The sequence below is a fragment of the Lolium rigidum genome, chromosome 2 (assembly GCF_022539505.1).
Source record: "Lolium rigidum isolate FL_2022 chromosome 2, APGP_CSIRO_Lrig_0.1, whole genome shotgun sequence".
Classification (NCBI taxonomy): Eukaryota; Viridiplantae; Streptophyta; class Magnoliopsida; order Poales; family Poaceae; genus Lolium; species Lolium rigidum.
The window spans coordinates 231,440,132-231,454,722 of record NC_061509.1 but is presented as its reverse complement, the minus strand read 5'-3'; the positions used below and the strand labels follow the sequence as shown (position 1 = coordinate 231,454,722).

General features: G+C 43.7%; 1 protein-coding gene across 1 annotated transcript; it reads left to right on the top strand.

Annotated features, from left to right (window-relative positions):
• The first annotated feature begins 1,411 nt into the window (after positions 1-1,411).
• LOC124690643 (E2F transcription factor-like E2FE) lies at positions 1,412-11,936 on the top strand. Its single transcript, XM_047224003.1, has 10 exons — positions 1,412-1,593; positions 8,405-8,525; positions 8,628-8,705; positions 8,840-8,905; positions 9,012-9,138; positions 9,228-9,295; positions 9,384-9,456; positions 9,553-9,614; positions 9,702-10,113; positions 11,672-11,936. The coding sequence occupies exons 1-10, from the start codon at positions 1,412-1,414 to the stop codon at positions 11,791-11,793; spliced, it is 1,311 nt and encodes a 436-aa protein (XP_047079959.1). The 3' UTR covers positions 11,794-11,936.
• Positions 11,937-14,591: the final 2,655 nt, after the last annotated feature.

Here is a 14,591-nt window from a genome sequence, read left to right as displayed (position 1 = left end):
CTATCATTTCCTATTGCATCAAACATCTTGTGGGCATATATAGTGAACTCGACAAGCTCACCAGGAAGGGTAGGAGGTGATGGTATTCGGAAAACATGATGTAACCAAAGAACCGTTGAATTTGTTGAAACGCGATTTCTAGGCAACCAAACGCTGGAGATTTTGCTTCACAACTGATACAAAATAGAAATTGTTTGCAACCAAATAACTTGCATAACGTGGATTAGAAGTTGTATTTTTTTTACAGCATTTACGGAGTCATGTGCTACAGATGTGAGCAAACCCTAGCATTACCTCTGAGTAGCCCGAGCATTGGATGCTTCTTGTCGTGCTTGTTCTGCTGATGATGATGAACATCACATCCATGATGTATATTTTAGGAGTAGCTAGGTTTGATCTGCACTGATGGCACGTCTGTATATTTTGCGAGGTGATATTGACCTAACCCCTCGGTTGATGAACTTATGTCGCATTACGAGCTGATGTTCGTGAACTCGTGGTGGAACACCATGATGGACGGGTAGAACTGTTATATGTATGCTAGCCTTGCTGATTATGTAATCTATGGTTGTCGTTTAGTTATTTCCTACCGCGTCGAACACCTTGTGGGCATGTATGGTGAACTGGATAAACTCACCATGAAGGGTAGGAGGTGATCGCATTCAACAAACATGATGTAACCAAAGAACCGTTGGATTTGTTGAGACACAATTTCTGGGCAACTGATGCGAAATAGAAATTGTTTGCAACCAAACAATTTGGATAACGTGGATTAGAGGTTACATTTTTTTTAACAGCATCCACGGAGTCATGTGCTACAAACGCGAGCAAACACTGCTAGCAACCAATCACACCCTGTGTTGCGTGGTAGCGGTGCCATCACAGCACGCACCTGTCCTACGCGCGGCAGGAAATTGCATCCAGGCAAGCAAGGGATCGAGCTGGTCACAACCAGCCAAGTCGGCCACAAATCACGCTCCCACCGCACGTGCCATACGCTCGCACTCCGTGAGCCGCTCGCAAATGGCCAAAGTGCCCCGATCTCCGCTGCCGCACCGCGTAAAACACCCCCAGACCACGAGGCCATTTCCGTCCGCTCGCCCCACACGACACCGCACACCCAAGCCGCGCGCGACAGCCGCTTGAATTTGAACCCGACGCCAACGAACCACGCGCCCGCACCGCCGCACCGCACAGGAAAATTTCAAAAGCGGGGGAGTCCACCGCCGCCGCGCCAATTCGAGCACCTCGGATTCGCTTCAACGGCCGGCGCTCCCTCCCTCCCTCACCCACCCGCCCCGCGGGGCAGATCTTCCCCATCTATAAACACCACCGCCAGAATTCCCTCCTCCGATCCCGATACCACGCGACGCAGATCCTGCATCTTTCTCCCTGCGGATCGGCGACGTCGATGGACGCGTCCTCCTCTCTCACGGCCCAGCAGGCAGCCGCGGCGTCGGCGGCCGCGGACACGACGCCGCCGCCGCGGCCTCTTTCTTTCCCCCATCCGCTGCAGCTGTTCGCCCACGACGGGAAGCTGCGCCACCACGCCTACAGCCGCAAGCAGAAGTCGCTCGGCCTGCTCTGCTCCAAGTGAGTGGGATCCATCCATCCCGCGCCTCACCGGATTCGAAAGAGATCCCTTCCTCACCGAATTCGAAAGCATATGCTCTGTAGCTAGCTCAGAAAAATCTTCCAATTTACGTGCGTGATCCTCAGATATGTACGCAATTTTCATTCAATTTGGGCATTTTCATTTGAGCAAGTCTGGTGCCTTAATAAAATCCGTCTTTACGAACTGTTCTGTTTTGACAGATTCTGCCTTTTATTTCGCATTGCCTCTTTTGCTATGTTGGATGGATTTCTTTGTTCCATTAATGTCCAGTAGCTTTGTGCAATGTCCAGAAGTGTTAAGAATGATTATGTCACCTCTGAACATGTGAATTTTTGATTATGCACTAACCCTCTAATGAGTTATTTCGAGTTTGGTGTGGAGGAAGTTTTCAAGGGTCAAGAGAGGAGGATGATACAATATGATCAAGAAGAGTGAAAAGTCAAAGCTTGGGGATGCCCCCGTGGTCCATCCCTGCATATTTTAAGAAGACTCAAGCGTCTAAGCTTGGGGATGCCCAAGGCATCCCTTCTTCATCGACAACTTATCGAGGTTCCTCTAGTGAAACTATATTTTTATTCCGTCACATCTTATGTGCTTTACTTGGAGCGTCTGTTTGTTTTTGTTTTTGTTTTTATTTGAATAAGATCGGATCCTAGCATTCTTTGTTTGGGAGAGAGACACGCTCCGCTGTTTCGTATGAACACATATGTTCTTAGCTTCATCTTTAATGTTCATTGCGAAATTTGAATTACTTCATTCATTGTTATATGGTTGGAAACGGAAAATGCTGCATGTGGTAAATGGTTTAATGTCTTGAATAATGTGATACTTGGCAATTGTTGAGCTCATATAGATCTTGTTTAAGCTCTTGCATCATGTACCTTGTACTCATTAATGAATAACTACATAGAGCTTGTTAAAATTTGGTTTGCATGATTGATCTCTAGAGTCTAGATATTTTACTGGTTGAGGTGTTTGAACAACAAGGAGACAATGTAAAGTCTTATAATAGTTACAATATGTTCATATGTGAGCTTTGCTGCACCTTTTATACTTGAGTTTGCTTCAAACAACCTTGCTAGCCTAGCCTTGTATTGAGAGGGAATTCTTCTCATGCATCCAAATCCTTGAGCCAACTACTATGCCATTTGTGTCCACCATACCTACCTACTACATGGTATTTCTCCGCCATTCCAAAGTACATTACTTGAGTGCTACCTTTAAAATTTCCATTCTTTACCTTTACAATATATTGCTCATGGGACAAAATAGCCTTAAAAACTATCGTGGTGAAGAATATGTACTTATGTGTCTTATTTCTTAGTAAGTTGCTTGTTGAGCGGTAACCATGTTTTCTGGGGACGCCATCAACTCTTTTACCTTTGTTGAATATCATGTGAGTTGCTATGCATGTTCGTCTTGTACGAAGTAAGGGCGGTTCTCACAATCAAATGGTTTGAGTATGCATACTGTTAGAGAAGAACATTGGGCCGCTAACTAAAGCCATGATTCATGGTGGAAGTTTCAGTGTGAACAACTAAATCCTCAATCTCTTATGAGAATATTAACTGTTGTTGAATGCTTATGCATTAAAAGAGGAGTCCATTATCTGTTGTCTATGTTGTCCCGGTATGGATGTCTAAGTTGAGAATAATCAAAAGCGAGAAATCCAATGCGAGCTTTCTCCTTAGACCTTTGTACAGGCGGCATAGAGGTACCCCTTTGTGACACTTGGTTGAAACATATGCTATGCAATGATAATCCGTGTTAACCCAAGCTAATTAGGACAAGGTGCGAGCACTATTAATATACTATGCATGAGGCTTGCAACTTATAAGATGTCTTATACATAACTCATATGCTTTATTACTACCGTTGACAAAATTGTTTCTTGTTTTCAAAATGAAAAGCTCTAGCACAAATATAGTAATCAATGCTTCTCTCTGCGAAGGGCCTATCTTTTACTTTATTGTTGAGTCAGTTTGCCTATTCTTTCTATCCCAGAAGCAAACACTTGTGTCAACTGTGTGCATTGATTCTTACATGTTTACTTATTGCACTTGTTATATTGCTTTGTGTTGACAATTATCCATGAGATAAACATGTTGAAGTTGAAAGCAACCGCTGAAACTTTATCTTCCTTTGTGTTGCTTCAATGCTTTTACTTTGAACTTATTGCTTTATGAGTAACTCTTATGCAAGTCTTATTGATGCTTGTCTTGAAAGTATTATTCATGAAAAGTCTTTGCTATATGATTCATTAGTTTACTCATTATCTTCATCATTGCTTCGAATCGCTGCATTCATCTCATATGCTTTACAATAGTATGAACAAGATTATGATAGCATGTCACTTCAGAAATTATCTTTGTTATCGTTTACCTACTCGAGGGCGAGTAGGAACTAAGCTTGGGGATGCTTGATACGTCCCAAACGTATCTATAATTTCTTATGTTCCATGCTACTTTTATGATGATACTCACATGTTTTATACACATTATATGTCATTATTATGCATTTTCCGGCACTAACCTATTGACGAGATGCCGAAGAGTCAGTTGCTGTTTTCTGCTGTTTTTGGTTTCAGAAATCCTAGTAAGGAAATTTTCTCGGAATTGGACGAAATCAACGCCCAGGGGCCTATTTTTCCACGAAGCTTCCAGAAGACTGGAGGACTTACGAAGTGGGGTCACGAGGCGCCGCCACACTAGGGCGGCGCGGCCCAGGTGCTGGCCGCGCGGCCCTGGCGTGTGGGGCCCTCGTGTGGCCCCCTGACCTGCCCTTTCGCCTACATATAGTCTTCGTCGCGAAACCCCCAGTACCGAGAGTCACGATACGGAAAACCTCCAAGAGACGCCGCCGCCGCCAATCCCATCTCGGGGGATTCAGGAGATCGCCTCCGGCACCCTGCCGGAGAGGGGAATCATCTCCCGGAGGTCTCTTCATTGCCATGATCGCCTCCGGATCGATGTGTGAGTAGTTCACCCCTGGACTATGGGTCCATAGCAGTAGCTAGATGGTCGTCTTCTCCTCATTGCGCTATCATGTTAGATGTTGTGAGCTGCCTATCATGATCAAGATCATCTATTTGTAATCCTTCATGTTGTGTTTGTTGGGATCCGATGAATATTGAATACTATGTCAAGTTGATTATCAATCTATCATATATGTTATTTATGTTCTTGCATGCTCTCCGTTGCTAGTAGAGGTTCTGGCCAAGTTGATACTTGTGACTCCAAGAGGGAGTATTTATGCTCGATAGTGGGTTCATGCCTCCATTAAATCTGGGACAGTGACAGAAAGTTCTAAGGTTGTGGATGTGCTGTTGCTACTAGGGATAAAACATCGATGCTTTGTCTAAGGATATTTGTGTTGATTACATTACGCACCATACTTAATGCAATTGTCTCGTTGTTTACAACTTAATACTCGGAGGGGTTCGGATGATAACCTCGAAGGTGGAATTTTTAGGCATAGATGCATGTCTGGATAGCGGTCTATGTACTTTGTCGTAATGCCCCGATTAAATCTCATAGTACTCATCATGATATATGTATGTGCATTGTTATGCCTTCTTTATTTGTCAATTGCCCAACTGTAATTTGTTCACCCAACATCTGCTATCTTATGGGAGAGACACCACTAGTGATCTTTGGATCTCGGTCCTATTATTTACATCTGAAATACAATCTACTGCAATTGTTCTTTACTGTTCTTCGCAAACAAACATCATCATCCACACTATACATCTAATCCTTTGTTTACAGCAAGCCGGTGAGATTGACAACCTCACTGTTATTTTGGGGCAAAGTTCTGTGATTGTGTTGTGCAGGTTCCACGTTGGCGCCGGAATCCCCGGTGTTGCGCCGCACTACACTCCTCCGCCATCAACCTTCAACGTGCTTCTTGGCTCCTCCTGGTTCGATAAACCTTGGTTTCTTTCTAAGGGAAAACTTGCTACTGTACGCATCACACCTTCCTTTTGGGGTTCCGAACGGACGTGTCGACTGCACACCAATCACCATGAGTACATCCCAACCCTTGCTTAGATCTGCACTAAGGTAGGTGGTATCTGTATGGATAGAAAGTTCTTGGCTCGATCTTGTAACTTTGCTTACTTCTTGCTTGGATCCGTATGACCTAAAATAGTTTTGCTTAGTTTCTTACTTCGATTTGTACTTGTAGAGTACTTTTCCTAAGATTATTCTTGGATTTGTAAGTTCTTGCTTCGATCTATAAGAGTAGAGTAGTCTTGCTTAGTTCTTACTTCGATTTGTAAGCCTAGAGTGCGTTCCTAAGATTTCGAGTGGGGGTTATTTTGTTGAACACCTGTTTCTGCATTCTTCTAAGCTACATCGTCCACGTATAAGGGCGATAGTTGGTACGAAGATTGGTTCTACAATGTGTACAACTTCTCCTTGTACCAGCTATGCACTTATACATGGCAACAGATACAAAAGATTAGTATTGTCTTATGTTCAAACTGTGTGCACACAAGGTGTTTGATACTTCAATGAATCTTCTTAACATGCTTGCTTGCTTACCATTGTCAATGATGTTGCCCCGAGAGTTTGTAAGTGTGAAACAAATAGCTTGCTTACCATCATTCTTGCACTTTGCTACTTTGATGTCTGTATAGGACGCGACCTCCCTTGATATGTCAGCGAACTTTGTGCGGCCGGCTCAGCCACTCCGGTACATCCATGTGCCTGATAGATACTGCCCTATTAGGAAGAAGAAAACTACGATATGATCTTCCGCTCTGTCCACCTTCGTGCTAAATCGGGTGTGCGAGTTGGTCAAGGAAGAGACGATCAGAGTGCAGTTCTTCAAGAACCATGACCTGAAAGCGATTGTAGAGGCTGTTCTGAAGTTCGCTGGCCGTGAGGTTGGTGTCGATCAACTCTACAACCATTCGAGGCACTGGAGAGCAAGGTGGGTTTATGTATGCATGCTAAAAATGCTGGAGGGGGTGCATTGGGCGGAGAAGACATCACCTACCATGATGAACGATGATGCATACTATGTCTACAACTAGGTTAGCACATTGCACCTTTTTCTGCATTTCATTCACTAAGTAATTTATGATGAATGTTGTTAGCTTGCACATGAGGAAGAACTAAGAACCTCATCATCACAGATTCGCCCTAGGGACGCGGATCTCATCAACAAGCCCATAGAAGACTATGCTCAGATGAAGAAGATCTACGCCGACCGTGTTCCAGCTGCTCCGCTCACTCCCTTCGCGCTCCATCGTGCTCTGAGCCACCTCATGGATCAAAAGCACACGCAAAAAGGTATCGTGCGATGACCTCTGCTGACAGGATGGCCTGGTTCACCACCTTCCTGACGAAGTATTACCTCTTAGGAGCCCGAGCATCGGATGCTTCTTGTTGTGCTTGTTCTGCTGATGATGATGAACATCACATCCAAGATATATATTTTGGGAGTAGCTAGGTATGATCTGCACTCATGTCACGTCTGTATATTTTACGAGGTGGTATTTACGTAACCCCTCGATTGATGAACTTATGTTGCATCACGAGGTATTGTTCTTGAACTTGTGGTGCAACACTATTATCCGCTGCTAGAACTATTATCCGTGTGCTAGGCTTGCTGATTATGTGATCTATATTTGTCGTCCTTTCTATTGCATCAAACATCTTGTGGGCATATATTGTGAACTGGGTAAGCTCACCAAGAAGGGTAGGAGGTGATCGCATTGGGCAAACATGATGTAACCAAACAACCGTTGCATTTGTTGAAACACGATTTCAAAGCAATTGAACCCCAGAGACTTTGTTTCACAACTGATACAAAATAGAAATTATTTGCAACCAAATAACTTGCATAACTTGGATTAGAAGTTGCATTTTTTTTGACAGCATCCACGGAGTCATGTGCTACCAGGCCCCTGTGTGCTACAGACGTGAGCAAACACTACTAGCAACCAATCAGGCTCTGTTGCGTGGTTGCGGTGCCATCACAGCACGCACCTGTGCTACGCGCGGCAGGAAATTGCATCAAGGCAAGCAGGGGATCGAGCTAGTCCACAAGCAGCCAACTCGGCCACAAATCACGCTCCCACCGCACGTGCCATTCGCTCGCACTCCGTGAGCCGCTCGCAAATGGCCAAAGTGCCCCGAGCTCCGCCACCGCACCGCGTAAAACATCCCCAGACCACGAGGCCATTTCCGTCCGCTCGCCCCACACGACACGACACCGCACACCCAAAGCCGCGCGCGACAGCCGCTTAAATTTGAACCCGACGCGAACGAACCACGCGCCGCACCGCCGCACCGCACAGGAGCGGAGCGGAGCGCAGAGGAAAATTTCAAAAGCGGGGGAGGCCACCGCCGCCGCGCCAATTCGAGCACCTCGGATTCGCTTCAACGGCCGGCGCTCCCACCCAACCCGCGCAGATCTTCCACATCTATAAACACCACCGCCGGAATTCCCTCCTCCGATCCCGATACCACGCGACGCAGATCCTGCAACTTTCTCCCCGCGCGCGGATCGGCGCCGATGGCTGCGTCATCCTCTCTCACGGCCCAGCAGGCAGCCGCGGCGTCGGCGGCCGCGGACACGACGACGCCGCCGCGGCCTCTTTCTTTCCCCCATCCGCTGCAGCTGTTCGCCCACGACGGGAAGCTGCGCCACCACGCCTACAGCCGCAAGCAGAAGTCGCTCGGCCTGCTCTGCTCCAAGTGAGTGGGATCCATCCATCCCGCGCCTCACCCAATTCCAAAAGAGATCCCTTCCTCACCGAATTCTTGGGGGTGTCTGCAGCTTCGTGGCCCTGTACGACCGGGACGGCGTGGACTCCATCGGGCTGGACGACGCGGCCCGGCGCCTCGGCGTGGAGCGGCGCCGGATCTACGACATCGTCAACGTGCTCGAGAGCATCGGGGTCAGTTCTTTCTTTCTTTCTTCCTTCTTTTCCGCCCGTTCTTGGTCAGTCTACCTCGATGGGGTTTTGACTCTTTTCTGCTCCGTCATCCCGCGCGAACAGATTCTTGTCAGGGAGGCCAAGAACCGCTACTCCTGGATAGGCTTCGGCGGGGTCCCCATGGCGCTGCGGGAGCTCAAGGTTTGCATCCGCATTTCCAGTTTTCCATTGCCATAATCGATAATCTAACCATGGGAATGAATCCAACCAAGAACTGGCAATGTAATCCGTCTCAATTATGCTTTTTTTTTGGCCTCCCTTTATTTGCTCATCAGGAGAGGGCACTAAGCGAGAAGTCTGGCTTGGCCCCTCTGCAGCTGGAGGAGCACTCTGCTGCCAATGTATGATTTCTTATCTGCATCCAGTATTTGAACCTGTCCATGCGGCATTAATCCAGAATGTAGTTCCTGACTATGCCTTTCCCCTGTTCCATTCGATGTCGTAAAGCTGTCCGACGACGAAGACGATGATAAGTTGGCCGATCCGGAGGGCGACACTGAGAGCGAGAAGCTGAGCCAGACTGTTGACAATCCTTCTGACAAGCCCGATGCACCTCGCTGCCAGCTTCGATCCGGTATAACAGCTTCTCTGTTGTAATGTTGATGTCTTTAGTCACTTTTTTTTTGTCATGTCAGGCTTAGAGCTTTGCTGTTTTATGTTCAGATCATAGGAAGGAGAAGTCTCTTGGGCTGCTCACGCAAAATTTCGTGAAGCTGTTCCTCACCATGGAGGTGGGACCTCTGCATTTCCCTGTTTCTGTTTTGAAGGTTTATGGTTTGTGGGACTGTGCTCATTGTTTGAAATCTGTACATTGAGCAGGTTAACACGATCTCACTAGATGAAGCTGCAAAGCTCCTCCTCGGAGAAGGCCACGACGAGTCCAATATGAGAAGTTAGTACTCGCATTTCCTCTATGTAATTCTGCAGATGTACAACTATGGAAATTAAGCAAAACAAAGCTAATTCCTGTAATTGTTTTGTGGCGCAGCTAAAGTCAGGAGGTTGTATGACATTGCCAATGTGCTGTCTTCATTGAAACTCATTGAGAAGGTAGGCTGTAATAGAATAACTGTCAAGTCAGCTGCACTTAAATGATAAGCAATGTTTCTGAATCTGTTCTTGAATCTTGTCATTCAGACACAGGTAGACACAAGGAAGCCTGCATTCCGGTGGTTGGGCATGGATGGGAAACCAAAACCAGAAAATGGTGTCACAGTTGCTGTATCCCCGGCAAGGAAGACTCTGCCCAACAAGAGAGCCTTTGGGACTGAACTCACTAACATTGACATAAACAGAAGCAAACTGGGTTCAGCAATCCAGAAGAAAGCAAAGCTGGCGCAGGGTGGCGGAGATATCTTGAATACCTACAAGGTGGCCGTGCAGGGGCAGCTCAGGCAGGCTAACAAGAGTGGTTTTGTCTATGGACCTTTCCACCCTTCCTGTGCAAGAAAACAGGAGCCTGATGATTGTAAGAATGCTGGACAAAAGAAGGGTGCCCAGGATTGGGAGAGCCTCGCTGATTCTTTCCAACCACAGTACCAGAACCAAGGTGGGTATTTATGAGCACTTTTTTTTATGGTTTTGTTCCTTGTCAAGAGTTGTGCCATTTTACATAATGAAAAGTCTATCACTTTGTTGCTGCGAATATTAATTTCTCATAGGAAAATGCTTGTTGCTTGATTTTATTACGCTAAAATAGGAATTACGCTGTTACTACCAATCTAGCGGGAGTGACGTATACTGAATATGACCTGATACACCTTTGATTGTGGCATTCATAATTTGGGAACAGAAAGATGTCATAGAAAGTAAAACATGGTATTCAAAAGCAACCTTTCAAATAATGATACTAACAGTAACCAATGCTACTATAATTGTCGCAGTCATACTAGGTTCTGCAATATTACAATAATTGTCACAATCATACTAGGTTCTGCAATATTTAGTTGGTGTTGGTTAGTAGACTTTCTATGCAAGTAGTAGTTCTCTGAATAATTTCCAGCACGAAAGATGTGTATAGCTCTCTACATATATAGTAATATCATAGCTATTGGACCATTTCCAATTGGATTCGTAGAAATAGTATAGCACATGAGCTCTCTGGAAGGTAATTATTTGCTTCTTACAAGCAAGTTATCTGAACATAATATTAGCACTTCTTACATATGGTTTCTGCTCCTTGTCAAAAGTTGCGCCGTCTTAAATAATGAGATGTCTATCAAATTGTTGCCGTGGATATTAATTTCTTATAGAAAACGTTTGTCTTTTGATTGCTGGACTCAAAATCAACCTCCCAATTAATGATCCTAACTAATGCTGTATTTGTCATTTGGGATGATACTGCAATTGTCGTACTCATACTAGGTTCTGCAATATTACCATAATTGTTACGCATACTAGGTTCTGCAATATTTAGGTGGTGTTGGTTAGTAGACTTCGTCCATGCAAGTACTAGTTTTCTCTGAATAATTTCCACCACGAAAGATGAGTGTACCTCTGTACACCAGCTTGGAATTCAGATTGGACTCAGGCTGGCTATAGTGCTAGTATCTTAGATAGTATCATGCATCTTAGGCCCACAAAAATACTGATGTGGCATCTAATTAATGAGGAGAGATAAGATTAGAGTAACATAGGTGGATACTATATCATAGCGCACGTTACGAGAAAAGCTAATGCTAAATAGATCTTGTACACACATTTTATATTGGGATTCTACAAAACAATAAATTTAGAAGACTATGATACTACTCTATAATACCACCCACTATAGTGATAGTAGCATAGACAAGTATCATATGCATGATACTACAATATGATACTATGCACTATGACCAGCCTCATAGAAATAGTGTAGTATATGGGCTCTCTGGAAGGAAATTATTTGTTTCTTAAATGCAAGCTGTCTGTAAACATAATGGAATGACCTACAGCATTTATTGGCCAATTCTATCTTTCTCAATGAATTGCAAAGGTCTGGCCTCTTTTGAGAAATTTTCAGCAAAGAAAAGCCTACAAGTTGACATATTGATATAATTCTACTGCTCAAACTTTCTGGCATCGGATCAGTAAAACTCACAGTTTCTTCCGCAATTTTATGAATGCAGAACTTGGTGACCTTTTCGCTCATTATGTGGATGCATGGAAGTCCTGGTACTCAGAATTTTCACAGGGTAGCAGCATCATGCAGCAACATCTCGGGAAGCCTGCTAACAACCAATTTTTGTAGGAAAACCATAAACTCAAGCACAGCATTTCTTAGTGCGTGCTTGGGATTCGGCCTGTACAATCTGTCCAAATAGAAGAGGAGAGGAAACAAATAGATGACTTAGGCCTAGAGTTCATTGTATTTGCTCAATGCAGGCAATCTTTAGGCCTTTATAGTCAGGAGAGGGAGGGAAACATTTTCTCATTCTCGATCTGTAACTTGTGTACTGTTCATTCTTGCACCTACAAGCGTGCTTACCTCTCTGCATTCGTCTTCTGACCACACTGTTCTGACTGCTTGGCTCATAGCATTCTCTATGCGCGTATTGATTTGGCGACTGCCAACTGACATGAATGTTCTGATTCAGGTACATGTACATAAAAACAGTAATCAGTTGTATCTATTTTGATATTCAATTTGGATAAAAACAGTATTCTGCATCCTAAAGCTTCTGACCACACTTCTGACTGCTTGGATAATATCATCACCTTATGTTTTTTTCGTGTCTTTTTGGCCGTCAATCAACTGACATGGAAAATTTTGGTTCAGGTACATAAAAACAGTATCCAGCTTTATTTTTTGTGTGGATAGAACTGGATGACCTCATCTTACTTATGAAACACACTTCTGAAGTTAAGCAAACTGAAGGCTTGTCAAGTTAAGTACTAGTGAAAACACGGACTGCATCCTTGCAGGCTTGTAATTTCCCAGTTCAAGCAAACTGTAAGGAATCAAATCATAGTATTTGCGGAGTAGGTGCTATATGAAGGTTTGCATACATCATACCTGAAGCCTGTAATCGTTCCAGTACAATAAAACGGGAGAACTCATGTTGTGAGTTGTCTTTGCTTGATGTGGACAATGCTGAACCAGGCATGAAAGTGATGGTTGATGGAGGCAAGTTATTGAACTGCCCCCTGGCCATTGCGAGGGTTGTTCCAGTTGTTTATGATGGAGAGGATTGGTTGGTTTAGCTTTGTCCTCCTAATAACTTTGTTGCCGCGAATATTAATTTCTCATAGGAAAATGCTTGTTGCTTGATTTTATTACGCTAAAATAGGAATTACGCTGTTACTACCAATCTAGCGGGAGTGACGTCTACCGAATATGACCTGATACACCTTTGATTATGGCATTCATAATTTGGGAACAGAAAGATGTCATAGAAAGTAAAACATGGTATTCAAAAGCGACCTTTCAAATAATGATACTAACAGTAACCAATGCTACTATAATTGTCGGAGTCATACTAGGTTCTGCAATATTACAATAATTGTCACAGTCATACTAGGTTCTGCAATATTTAGTTGGTGTTGGTAAGTAGACTTTGTATGCAAGTAGTAGTTCTTTGAATAATTTCCAGCACGAAAGATGTGTATAGCTCTCTACATATATAGTAGTATCATAGCTATTGAACCATTTCCAATTGGATTCGTAGAAATAGTATAGCACATGAGCTCTCTGGAAGGTAATTATTTGCTTCTTACAAGCAAGTTATCTGAACATAATATTAGCACTTCTTACATATGGTTTCTGCTCCTTGTCAAAGGTTGCGCCGTCTTAAATAATGAGATGTCTATCAAATTGTTGCCGCGGATATTAATTTCTTATAGAAAACGTTTGTCTTTTGATTGCTGGATTCAAAATCAACCTCCCAATTAATGATCCTAACTAATGCCGCATTTGTCATTTGGGATGATACTGCAATTGTCGTACTCATACTAGGTTCTGCAATATTACCATAATTGTTATGCGTACTAGGTTCTGCAATATTTAGGTGGTGTTGGTTAGTAGACTTCGTCCATGCAAGTACTAGTTTTCTCTGAATAATTTCCACCACAAAAGATGAGTGTACCTCTGTACACCAGCTTGGAATTCAGATTGGACTCATAGAAATAGTGTAGTATATGGGCTCTCTGGAAGGAAATTATTTGTTTCTTAAAGGCAAGCTGTCTGTGAACATAATGGAATGACCTACATCATTTATTGGCCAATTCTATTTTTCTCAATGAATTGCAAAGGTCTGGCCTCTTTCGAGAATTTGTCAACAAAGAAAAGCCTACAGTTGACATATTCATATAATTCTATTTTTCGAACTTTCTGGCATCGGATCAGTAAAACTCACAGTTTCTTCTGCAATTTTCTGACTGCAGAACTTGGTGACCTTTTCGCTCATTATGTGGATGCATGGAAGTCCTGGTACTCAGAATTTTCACAGGGTAGCAGCATCATGCAGCAACATCTCGGGAAGCCTGCTAACAACCAATTTTTGTAGGAACACCATAAACTCAAGCACAGCAGTTCTTAGTGCGTGCTTGGGATTCGGCCTGTACAATTTGTCCAAATAGAAGAGGAGAGGAAACAAATAGATGACTTAGGCCTACAGTTCATTGTATTTGCTCAATGCAGGCAATCTTTAGGCCTTTATAGTCAGGAGAGGGAGGGAAATATTTTCTCATTGTCAATCTGTAACTTATGTGTACTGTTCATTCTTGCACCTACAAGCGTGCTTACCTCTCTGCATTCTGAATCTTCTTCTGACCATACTGTTCTAACTGCTTGGATCATAACATTCTCTGTGTGTGTACTGTTTTGGTGACAGTCAACTGACATGAATGTTTTGATTCAGATACATGTACATAAAAACAGTAATCAATTGTATATGCTTTGACAGACAATCTGGATAAAAACAGTATTCAGTTTTCTGCATCCTAAAGCTTTTGACCACACTGTTATGACAGCTTGGATCATATCATTACATTATGTTTTCTGCGTATCTTTTTGGCCGTCAATGAACTGACCTGGAATTTTTGATTCAA